Source organism: Alosa alosa, chromosome 8, assembly GCF_017589495.1.
Source record: "Alosa alosa isolate M-15738 ecotype Scorff River chromosome 8, AALO_Geno_1.1, whole genome shotgun sequence".
Taxonomy (NCBI): Eukaryota; Metazoa; Chordata; class Actinopteri; order Clupeiformes; family Clupeidae; genus Alosa; species Alosa alosa.
The window spans coordinates 14493785-14506284 of record NC_063196.1 but is presented as its reverse complement, the minus strand read 5'-3'; the positions used below and the strand labels follow the sequence as shown (position 1 = coordinate 14506284).

General features: G+C 44.4%; 1 protein-coding gene across 1 annotated transcript in view; it reads left to right on the top strand.

The window, feature by feature from the left end:
• The window catches only part of pak5 (p21 protein (Cdc42/Rac)-activated kinase 5), a 58952-nt gene that overhangs the window by 24300 nt on the left and 22152 nt on the right, over positions 1-12500 (top strand). The window contains 1 exon segment of the mRNA XM_048250329.1: positions 12356-12500. This exon segment is cut by the window's right edge and continues 860 nt beyond it. Within this exon segment, the coding sequence (XP_048106286.1) occupies positions 12356-12500 (145 nt within the window).

Below are 12500 nucleotides of genomic sequence, written 5' to 3'. Positions count from 1 at the left end.
CATCATGGGTTTCCAGGGTGCAGTAGTGCTGTTCTTTTCTGTGTGAGTGACTGATCCCAGGGATTGAGGTTAAGACATGACCTGAGGGGGGTGCAGGGTTGTTGGGGTCCTCAGTGGCACCCTGAGGGGTTTGTGGGTCACCCCTGTGAGGGCCAGCAGTAGGATTAAGGGGGGTAGTGCTGACCTCAATCCCAGCATGCACCAGGGGGTCTGAGGTGATCTGTCATGTTCCTGAAATCTCTCTGTGCTTCCAGTTGCCATCTGTTCTTGTAGTGTTTGCTGTTACACAGGAACTCACCTTGGTCAAACTGACAGACAAATACACACACCCCCACACACACACACACACACACACACACACACACACACACAAACACACACACAGACACGCTCTTTCTCTCTCCCTCCGTCTCTCTCTGTCTCTCAATCTATCTATCTATTTATGTTTCTCTTTCTCACATTCAAACACACAACACACACTCCCTCCCTCTCTATCCATCTGTATCTATCTTTCAATCTATCTATCTCACTCACAAACACTCACACACTCACAAACACATACACACACACACACACACACAACACACACACACACACACACACACACACACACACACACACACACACACACACACTGGGTCAGGTCCATAGCAGAGCCTGGTCTGTTCCCTGCTGTCTGGAACAGGCTGTTTCTAACTGCCCAGAAGGCAGCAAGCATGCAGGCCACTGCTCTGCTCACTCTCTCCTCTGTTCACCAGCTCCCTACTCCATACTGACACCTGCTGGTGATCAGGCAGCAGTACAGCTCTCTGGCAAGAAAGATCCAGGAATCGGGAGTTTTTCCCTCGCCATTGTCATCTTGTGCTCGTTCAAGGGTATTCAGGGCTTGGGTTCTATAAAGCGCTTTGAAACAATGTCTATTGTTAATGGTTTTACATAAATTTATAGCATTGAAATTGACTTGAAGTGATCTATGACTTTTCTCAGAAGCTGTTCCAGAGTTAGTCCTTGTATGGGTTTTAGTATGAGACTGAAGCTTCATGGACAATCAAACAAGACAGTGTAGGCTAGAGATGGGGCCGGGTGGCCATGCTTTTTCAAAAGGTTCAGTATTTTCCTGTCCAGACAGAGGAGAGGTGTAAGACTTTCTTGGCACTGTTGTCATCATTCCACTATGGAACACTTTCAGGCCCCCAAAAAATGCAATTGTGGTGTGGACAAAAGGCAAAAATGGTGTGAAACTTGTATTTTGAATTTGTATTTGCAGTGTTTTTAAGTTCTGTTTTTGGGTGGATGACAAATAAGCCTGAAAAAAGGAATTTAAAAAAACTTCAAATATCATCCCTAAAAAGTGTTTATATGTGTTGCTGTATCTCTAAACTTGACTAATATACATTTTTTTTCTTTTTTCTTTTAAAAAAAGTGAAATACATATTTATATGTGAATTTGTCATGTTAGTGCCTAAAATCATATGGTGTGACGTGAAAATAATTTGAAATAAAATGAAAATTAGATACTTTTTTCTACTTTAATTTATGTCACTGTACATTTTAATCATGTTTGCTTTGATATGCAACATTTCCTTGTGAATATTTAGAAGAAAAACCTAACATTTAACAAGTTATTTTGTCATGGTGGAGAATGCTCCTAAGAGTAACCAGATATTTTAGCTTAATTCTGATATTTCTTGTAAGAACTCACTCAAAATTCTTGAGGTTCTTGCAGATACCATTTCCTTTGTGTGCTATTGATGTTTTAATGATTTTTCAATTATAAAGTCTTTTTTTGTGACATTATTTATTGTCACACCAAATGACATGGTGTCACGCCATATGATGAACTGCACCACTCCACCATGTGTCAGAGCAAAACAGGGTTTTTAATGACAATAAAATCATTAACAATGAATTTTGAAGTCACTGTATGAATGGTGTATGCGTGTAACAGCAAAATAGATGAAAGTTTAGTATTTATTTTTTAAACTTACATGGCATGGTAACATAAAAGAAGTATGAGAAATATGAATTGTACAGATACATTTTTCCCAATTAACACAAAAAAACATATAATATCTGAATTTAAAACATGTTTTTACAAGAACTTTTATGTAAAAATGCAATTTGGTCATAGGGTGTGACAGAGATGTCATATAGTGTGACTTTAAAAAAGCTGTCACACCATATGATGCAGCGTCACACTATATGACATTTTGACAGTTAAGCTAATTTTCTAGACAGTTAAATACAGCTAACTATTATTTAGCATGCAACTGACCACATGGCAGCAGTGCTTTTTAAGAATTCATGAAGAATATTTGTGAAAAATAGCTACTTTTTAGGCAAATGATGTCACACCAAAAGACACTAAAATTTGGCCACGATTGATGATGTCCAATTCAAAGCTTTTTATATAAAAATCTAAAAAGCAGAACTCACCTCTTGACCATGCCAATTACTCCTGACATTCTATTGTTACTTCCTGGTTAAGCAGGGTCCTCTTCACAATAATAATGTCCAAATGAATGCCTGGTCAAAATATACAATATAGTGTCACGCCATATGACAACCATTTTATGGACAAAATATATTTGATTATAACTTAGTTGGACAGCATGCATAAACATCAAAACTTTCTGTGGTTGTAAAAAACATCCAATTATTTTATATGCATGGTAAAACTTTAAAGTAATTTTTACGGATATACACTCTTTTTAGGAAGTCGCACACATGGTCGACAGTCACACCATATGACATTCTTTTATGTTTGGATGATAATTTTAAGTCAAAAGTTAAATACAAATCCAATAAATTTAATATGACAGAACTTGAACCTACCAGACCTACAACATTTCCATATCAATTCTTAACAATTGCCATTTTTTATAAGTGTGTGACACATGGACAGTCTGAATTCTGCTATTTGTCATCTACCCTTTTACCATTGTCATTGGCCCCTAAGAACATTACCATGTTTAGTGTTTAGAGGTAGATAAGCCTGGCTGGTCTTTGGTTCAGAGTTTAAGGGCAAAGTGGATAAGCTCAGCTGGCCTTTGGATCAGAGTTTAGAGAAGTGGGTATACACAGCTGGTCTTTGCATCAGAGTTTAGACGTGTTAGTGGATAAGTTCGACTGGTCTTCTTTGGTTAAGAGTTTAGAGGTAAAGTGGATAAGCTCGGCCGGTCTTTGTTTCAGAGGTTAGAGGTAAGTGGATAAGCTCGGCCGGTCTTTGTTTCAGAGTTTAGAGGTGGTATGGATAAGCTCAGCCAGACTTTGTTTCAGAGTTTAGAGGTGGTGTGGATAAGCTCGGCCAGTCTTTGTTTCAGAGTTTAGAGGTGGTGTGGATAAGCTCGGCCGGTCTTTGTTCTGCTTTAAGGTCAGTAGTGGTACAGCAGTGTGGTTGTGTTGGTCTCTGCCGCCAGAGTGCAGAGGCCTGCTGTGACTCAGAGGCCTGGGGCTGGTAGTTAAGCCTCCTCCCAGCAGGGGTCACTCCTATCTGGGTCACTCTGTGGCGTCAGCCACTGGCATGGAGATTTCACTTCTCTAGGGAATAAACAACAAGGATTTAAGTGTTTAGATTAATTTGCTACATTTTATTTCCATAACAGTTTTTTAGTATAGCTAAACTAGAGGGATACCCAACACTGTGTTAGGGGTTGTGGTACAACCTATAGACATATAGGCTACTAACAACCAGAAAAATATCTGAAGACATCTGAGAGGGCAGATACGAAAAGTAGCCTACGATATAATAAATTAGAGGACAAAAGAGCAAATTGCAAAAGTGGAACACATTAATGTAATATTTGAAATTAATTTGGTTACCATGTATTAAATATATAGGATTTAATTTCTTACACTTCATTTTTAAAGTTAGCATGTACTTTAAAGTTACCATTTACACATAACATTGTACCTCAGAATTGCATATTGTTATTATTTGCTAACACTTATTTTTTTTACCTTCTGTCTAGATTTTAAATGAAGTGCATATACTACATGTGATACATATTATCGCATTGTATGTCCGTCGGTTGTGGCAGTGGACAGTTTGCCAAAAGGATTCAAATTTGTCCTGCCTGTCCTGATTGCTGATGTGATGCATCTCATTACAGCAACCACTAGAGGGAGGCAGAGTGCTTCCCCCGTCACAACTCATCCTTTAAGGAAGCCAGTTCAGCAGAAACCAATCTGATTGGTTGCCTCTGCCATGCACCTTACACATGCCTTCTACAGCCAGAAGACCTTTAATGGATTATAGCATTGCTGATACATTTAGCAGCACTATTAAGGATGGAACAAACCAGAATTACAATATGACAACTAATAATATTGTAGAGTATTGACTTGTGTGTGAGGGTGGAGGGGTTTGGATGTTATGTATCTTCATGTTATGTTTATTCCATGATATGTGTAGTCTGGAGTAACTGTCACCGGACAGTGTCTGTGTTTCAGATGAACTCTGAACTGGTGGACTTTGAACTCAAGCTTTGTTGGTGTTACAATAAGTGTAGCTTGCCATCGGCGACTCAATGAAGGAGTTGTGTTGTTGGCTTCAGGCTGATTTGAGAAACAGTGCTCCATGTACTCCGTGTGAAGGCGCTGTGGAGTCTTACATGACGGGAGCACTGCACAGGCAGTCGTGAGGGACTAGTCTCTCTCTTCTCACACATAAACACACTCAAATACACACAGTCAAACACACACACACACACACACACACACACACACACACACACACACACACACACACATATATACACATACATAGACACACACACACACGCACATGCAAGCACACAAACACACACACACACACACACACACACACTCAAATACACACACACACACACACGCACACAGTCAATGAGAATGAGAGCACATCCTTTTCTCTCTGTGTGTCTTTAGATCATTTTCTGGGAGATGTGCTCAGTGGAGAGATATGCACTGAGAGAGACTGCAGAAGGAGAATGGGAGACGAGTCATTTTGTCAGCAGCTCACAATGGGAGACTTTTTTACGGCTGATACTGATTACAGAGTACCGACGTATACTTATCTGAGCAGAATCTCAAATGGATATTAAACCTCACTCGGATGTGCAGAAACACACACACACACACATATTGAAACATGCACACTAACACACATACAGTATACACAGATATTAAGCTGACTCAATGTATTTATGTGAGCAGTTGTTAAAAGATGGCACAGCTTAAGTTCCTGCAGATACACAGGATGATGCTCCATACAATATCTGAGAGAGATCCTATACGATTTCAAAGGGCATGATGAATGTGTTTTTGTGCAGGGTGCTACAAGCTGGAGGTTATGTACAGTACCTATTCACTGACAAACACCAAGCATGTCACAGTGGTGTGGCATTGTTGAGCGTGTGCTGTAATCTAACAAAGCTCTTTTGGAAGTGCTGGTGTCCATTGTGTCTTGGGAAGGGGGGTGGGGGTTTGTGGTGCTTACAGCCTGTAGTGCCCCCTGGCACCCATAGGGTAAAACGCACCCTATAAAGACGAGCGATGCACAAGAGTGCACAGGGGCAATGTCGTTAATTATAGCCTCCCCAACCACCTCCATTATGACCAAGGTTAATCCTCTCTTATCTTCTGGAGAGTGTTCTGGAGTAATTTCTCACCACCCCTCCCCTAACAGTCCATGCCTCTGCAGCCCCCCCCACCCCCATCACCACCACCCCCCCCCCCCCTCACACACACACACACACACACACACACCTTCATCAGCTCACTTACCTTGAAGCGGCGGCAGTGGCGGCGTTGCGGCAGCGATGAGTGGATCTATTACAGCTTATCACGGCAAGACAGGCCAGAGACTGGGCCCGGTGAAATATGGCCACTGTCACCGCGGAGACGAGATGCTGCGAGCCAGTGAGCGAGCTCCACCGAGAGGGCCACTCAGGAGAGAGAGAGAGAGAGAGAGAATATGAGAGGGAGGAAGGGAGGAAGAAAGGAGGAGAGGGAGGAAAGAGAGAGTGGAGGTAAGGGAGGGAGAGAGAAGGGGGGTTGGATGGGGTTCAGGAAGAAAGTGAGAGTGAAAGGGAGAGGAGGGAGGGAAGAAGAGAGAAGTATAGAGAGAGAGGAGAGAGGGAGAGAGAGAGAGAGGAGTGAGAGGCAGAGAAGAAAGAGAGACAGAGGGATGAAGAGAAGAGGAGAGGAGAGAGGAAGAGTGGAGGAAGACAGATAAAGTAAAAGAGGGGGAGAGGTGTATAGATGGACAGAACATGGGGAAATGAAGAAGAAAAAAAGGGTGACAGAGAGATGAGGGGACTGATGAAAAGAAAGAGGAGGTGCATGGGAGATGAGAGAGGGATGAGGGGACTGATGAAAAGAAAGAGGAGGTGCATGGGAGATGAGAGAGGGATGAAGAGAGGGAAAGAGGGGGAGGGGAAAGCAGGAGAAATACAGGAAGTGGGACAGAGGGAGAGAGAGAGAAAAGGAGGGAGGGAGGAAAGAAGAGAAGGTATAAAAGAGAAGAAGTGGAGAGTGGAAAAGAGAGAGAAGAAATAAAAGACATAGTGAGATCTCACAGAAAGAAAGACTAGAGAGAGAGAGGGAAGAAAAGAGAGAAGGGGAGGAGAGAGAGAGAGAGAGAGAGAGAGAGAGAGTTGAGCGTGTGTAAGAAAGGGGAGACAGAGAGAGAAAGAGAGAGAGAGAGAATTGAGCGTGTGTAAGAAGGGGGAGACGGAGAGAGAGAGAGAGTTGAGCGTGTGTAAGAAGGGGGAGACGGAGAGAGAGAGAGAGAGAGCGTTGAGCGTGTGTAAGAGAGAAACGTTGAGTGAGCGGAGGACTAAGTGAAGAATGGGACTCTGATATATTGGCTCCTATAACTCCATTCAATGGGAAGATTTCCTGGGTAGGGTTTGATTTAGCAGCCTTGACACTGATTTGGCATGTAATTAACCTTACCTCACCAACCCCCTCTACACACACACACACACACACACACACCTCTCACTCTTACTCAGGCTTATTGATTTCCTCTGTAAAACCGCTCCTCGCACTTTGAGTGTAGCCGAAGCAGTTTGAGTCTGTTACCCCACCACCTCAAACACCCCCCTGTACACGCACACATGCACACACACACATACACACACACACACACGCACACACACACACACACACACACACACACAGGCAATAAAAGTTCTGGGTGTAGCTGAGGTTGTGTGAGCCTGTTCACATTTGTAGGATCAACGCAGCAAGGAGCCGCAGTGCTGCTGACAAAGGGAAATGTGTGTTAGGTTGCCACTGTTTGCCGTGGATAATGGATCTAGGGTCGCAGTGTTGCTCAAATAGCACCTATTAGCAGCAGCGGCAGCAGCGGCCACATGGACGGAACAGAATTATGACTCTCTCAACCGCTCCTTAACTGAGCACGCTTCATATACAGACAAGCACTCGGCTCATCTAGCCAGAATCTACTCCACCACTCATGACATCACCTCCTCTAGTGCTCTTCTCGTATGAGACGGTCTGTCCCTGTCTCTCTCTCTCTACACACACACACACACACACACACACACACACACACACACACACACTCACAGTGCCAGTGCTTTGATTATGTAAAAAAGAGACAGTCAGTGTGTCTGCGCTGATCATTGTGTTTGATGCTACACAGCAATAGAAGTATAGTCTTAAGTCGATTTGGCTCCGATGTGGGTCTTGGAACCAGGGGCAGATCTATCCCAGATCTCTTAGAACATCAGTCACTTCCTTCCTTCTATGGTTTGATTCTGAAACGCAGAGGCAGACAGTCCATTTACGCTGATCAGTTTCTGGTGGGATGCTGTACATTGTGCATTGTGTTCCGGTTGTGATGCGGCTCTGATCTGGCTTAGAACTGGCCCTGAACTGGCCCAGCATGAGCCGCTGTGTCTGCAGTGCAGGCCTGAGAGGGCGCCCCCTTGTGTTCACCCTGATAAGTGCCTTTGACACGGACATTAAAGAGATGGATTGGCCGCTGGCTAATAGTGCTTCTATGAACTGACCGAGTCGTCCTGGAAATTTATAAACCAGGACAGGTCCTCTGCGCCTCTGAGGGATAGTGATGGTGTGTGTGTGTGTGTGTGTGTGTGTGTGTGTGCGTGTGTGTGTGTAGGGTCACCAGAGGCATAATCTGTAATAAATAACACACAATAGTCACACACTCCTCCACCATCTGTTAAGCCAGTCTTGGCGGTGTCTCCCTGTGCCCTTTGGCTGCAGTAAGCAGACCTGGGGTTTGCTGTGGTGAGCGGACATGCAGCCCTACGTGTCAGATAGCATAAAGCTCCAGTATATTACTGCCATTCTTCACCCAAAACATTGTCCATATGGTTGTTTGTTCATGTTTCAGGGTGTTACTTCCAAGCTTTTTTCATAGAGTGGCATATATCTAAGGCTTTTAAGTGACTGGGTCTCACTTTATTTAGATGGGCCTCTATAGACTATGATAGACTATCTATGATCCGTTGAAGCTCTGTTTTAGGTTTAGGGTTAGTTTGATTAACATGAACAAGAACATGAATATGTCAATTTTCATCAAACCATCTATGTAAAGTCTCTGTGGACAGACTGTCCAAATAAAGTCTTACTGGCTACTGGACAAAATCCAACGTTTTTTTCTTTTCTCACACTCCATACATGCGAACATGCGATGAGCCATCTCTAGCTGATGGTGGAACCTGCTGTGAGTGTGTGTGGTTCTACGCTAGTACAGTTCCGGCGTGTGCAGCAAGCCTGAGAGATCTCTTGGAGAGATCTGTGGTTGTAAAAGAGAGCGATCGCCTGGCTGGAGTTAAGAGCTCAGCTGCTGCTCTCATTGTGGAGAGATAATGGGGACGAGAACTAATCCATAGCTAATTAACTTCTAAAACATCGTTTGTTGTCTCCGTGCGTCCACACAATGAAAAAGACACTCTGTGAACACGCCCTGCAGAGCGTCCCCAGCATACTGGACTCAAGTGATGTGGTAAATGGATTGCGTGCATATACTGTAGTGCTTTTCTACGCCTCCGAGCACTTTACAATTTCAGGCCTAACATTCACCCGTTCACACAGACACACACTCACAGATGGCGGAGGCTGCCATGCAAGGCGCTAACCAGCACATCAGGAGCAGTTTTGGGTTCAGTGTCTTGCTCAAGGACACTTTGACAGGGTCAGGAGGAGAAGGGCTCGAACCGGCAACCTTCCGACATGATGTCAGAGTGGGAGAGTGAGAAACCCCTTCGCTGGGAGAGACTTGTGGTGCCAACGGCAGAATATACAGTTAAAGTTGATTTGAGTTGAATATTTAGCGGACGCAATGACTTGGTTTTGGAGTGGAGCCCAGGTGGACCGATGGTCAGTCAGTAACGTTAGCGCTGCTCCACCACGCACAGTCTGTATCAGACATCCCAGTTGAAGTGCTCACTAAGGGGCCTGGATTCCAACCGACATTCATTTCCTGATCCTATCCATGATCCTTTCCCTCTCTCTCTCTCTCTCTCTCTCTCTCTCTCTCTCTCTCTCTCTCTCTCTCTCTCCCTCCTACTCACTTCCTGTTACTCTTTATTGTCTTATTTAAAAAGGCAAAAAAGCCCCCCAAACATACTGAAAAAAAATATACTTGAGCTGACGGATTGGTGTTATAAAATGCCAGTGTTTCTCAAAAACACTTTAGATGTGTTTGTAGCTGGTGACACACACCACAACGTTTCTGAGCGGTGCTGCTGGGCAGTGCTCCTGAGGGGGGGTGGTCTGCAGGAGTGGACTGCAGTGGAGTTCCTCATCATCTCATGATTCAGACGGCCACTCTAGCGAGTCCAAATGGCCTTACCTCTAATGGAAAAGTCCTTGTGAGGGAGGGAGGGAGTTACTGAAACCCCTATTATTGCTCCCCCAACTGAGATGGTTGTGGAAGGTGTGTGTGTGTGTGTGTGTGTGTGTGTGTGTGTGTGTGTGTGTGTGTGTGTTTGTGTGTGTGTGTGTGTTTGTGTGCGTGTGTGTGTGTGTGTGTGTGCGTGTGTGCGTGTGTGTGTTTGGCCAGGCAGGTCATTGTGGGGATCGCTCAAGCATGCCTTTAAATTCCAGTCAAATTTCAATGGTGTCAGGTATCAACTGCAAGGATGAATGAGTAACCTTTCTCCCCCAACACAACAGTTAGTTCCCTTACCATCCCTCTCACAGGCCTGCAGACAGGCCTCAGGAACACCAGACATTCACTGGGACGCAGAAAGCTTCCTAGCTGTGTTTGGAACCGTCCCAGGTTGACATGACAACTCCGCTCGCCATGGTATCACACTCTGGAACACAGATCGATAAGGCAGAGCTCGCCTGCTATCTCTCCACCCGCCTCGGCTGTCATAAGACCGCAGTGGCGCTCCCATGCGCGCGGGTTTGTGTGTCTGTGTGTGAGAGAGAGAGAGAGAGCCACCATGTTATCCTACCTGTCCTCTTCCCTACAATCCCATAGTAAACATAGTGTGTGAATTCACCTAGTCCAGCCGATTCAGAAGCAAGATCTGAGCCAGGGTTTAACTCTAAGTTCAGAGGGTCAAATTGTGTGTTTCTGCTCCATGCATCTAAAGACAGAGATGGTTAAATTCACTCTTTAAGCCAGATGGTTTAGCCAGCAGTACTGGGGTTATTTTTTTTATGCTTAGACATCTCTGGGCTTAAGCAGCTCTACTAAAGGCCATCTGAACACTTTATTTACATTCCCTGTGCTACCCAAAGAGACTGTAAGTACACTGTACTGTAGCTCTTAGCTTAGCTCTTAGCTAGCTCTGATCTCGCTTCATCTTCTAGCTGGTTCCATAGGTGGTGGTTACCATAAGCAGACTGTGAGATTGTAGATATTTCTCTGTTACTTTAACAAAAAGAAAAAGCTACCATGAACCTAACCAACCTAACCTAAACCAACCCTCACGCATTTGATTGGTGTAAGAGGGCGTGGAGCCAATCAAATGAATGAATCTCACTCTCAATGTGTAAGAGTTGGCAGCTCTGGATCTGGGCCTCCTCTGGTCCAGCCTTTGGCAGTTAGCTGCGGTGGTGGTTGTTCAGACTGTACAGGCTGCGGTGTGGCTGTAGAGATGAGTCTTCTTAACCAGTGCTGTTCTGGTAGGTAGCACCATGTCTCTCTCACACTGACACCATGAAATGCTCTTAACACAGCATAGGATTTGTGGGCCGGGATGACATGTAAATACCCTGTGTGTGTGTGTGTGTGTGTGTGTGTGTGTGTGTGTGTGTGTGTGTGTGTGTGTGTGTGTGTGTGTGTGTGTGTGTGTGTGTGTGTTTATTTATATGTGTTCGTGTTCTGGTTATACAAAGCTCTGTTCCTGGGGTTGAAGCGTGCTAAATGTTGAGATTAATAACACACTCTTATCACAAACGCCTACTGGAGGTTATGTTAATCTGGTACACTGGCAAACCATTCAGAGCGCCTCAGAATATGGATTTATTTATTTACTTACTTATTTATTTATTTACTTACCTAGAAGGCATAGTGTTTGTTTGCAGTGTTAGATGTGGTGTGCATTCTGAGTCGACCTCCATTATTGTTATGTGAAGGGGGAAGGAAGCGAATGATGCCACTTTAGAGGTTGGTTTGTGTGGAACCAACAGTATTTGTCAACATGATGTATGCTACCATCATTATGTATCACTACCATACTCCTTTGCAAGTTTAGCATACACCGCTATCATTCTCTGTTAGTTACATACAGTATAGTGCAAGATAAGATAACAATGCTCACCTCTGAGCTACTAACTCTACCCTATACTACTACCTATAGGTTAGTATGCACAGTGCTTTCCATTCTTTACAACTGCGCCAAAGTCTGACTATGTACTTCAGTTCCGTCTTGATAATTGAGTATACGGTAAGGCGATAGTATAGAGGATGTAGGCTATAGGTACAATCCCAGATAGCAAGAGGATGGTGGACCACTGTCGGACCACTGGGGGCAGATCTGGTGATCTGCTGCCGTTTTGCTCATCGGTTTTCCGGTGGTCCGACAAACCGACAAACATCCTACCATTTTGCCAATTGTGGTCCAAAATACTTTTTGATGTAGCCTATTCAGTTATAATTCTTCCTTCATTTTAATAACATTTTATGTTTTTTCATAATATTCAAACCAAGTGCAATTAAAGGTGATGGTAGCCCAACAGCGGACTCGAAGTGGCACGCCACCGGTGGCAAGCCACTGGGCCTGGATTCTCTTATCTTCCGCCTCTTGCTAACTCCAAAAGGCTCGTGTTTGAGAACTCTGTGACATGATTATGCGTATTACTGGGATCACTTACCATCCATCTATTTGTTTGTTTGCTTGTTTGTTTGTTTGTGACGTAGACGATTGTTCGTGGGAGCCGGCCGCCCAAGGACGCCTCCATTAACGGCCTGCTGGAGGAGTTTGACAGCATCTCGGTGACGCGCTCCAACTCGTTACGCAAGGAGAGTCCACCGGGGGCGCTGCAGACAGCTGGGGGGGCAGGCG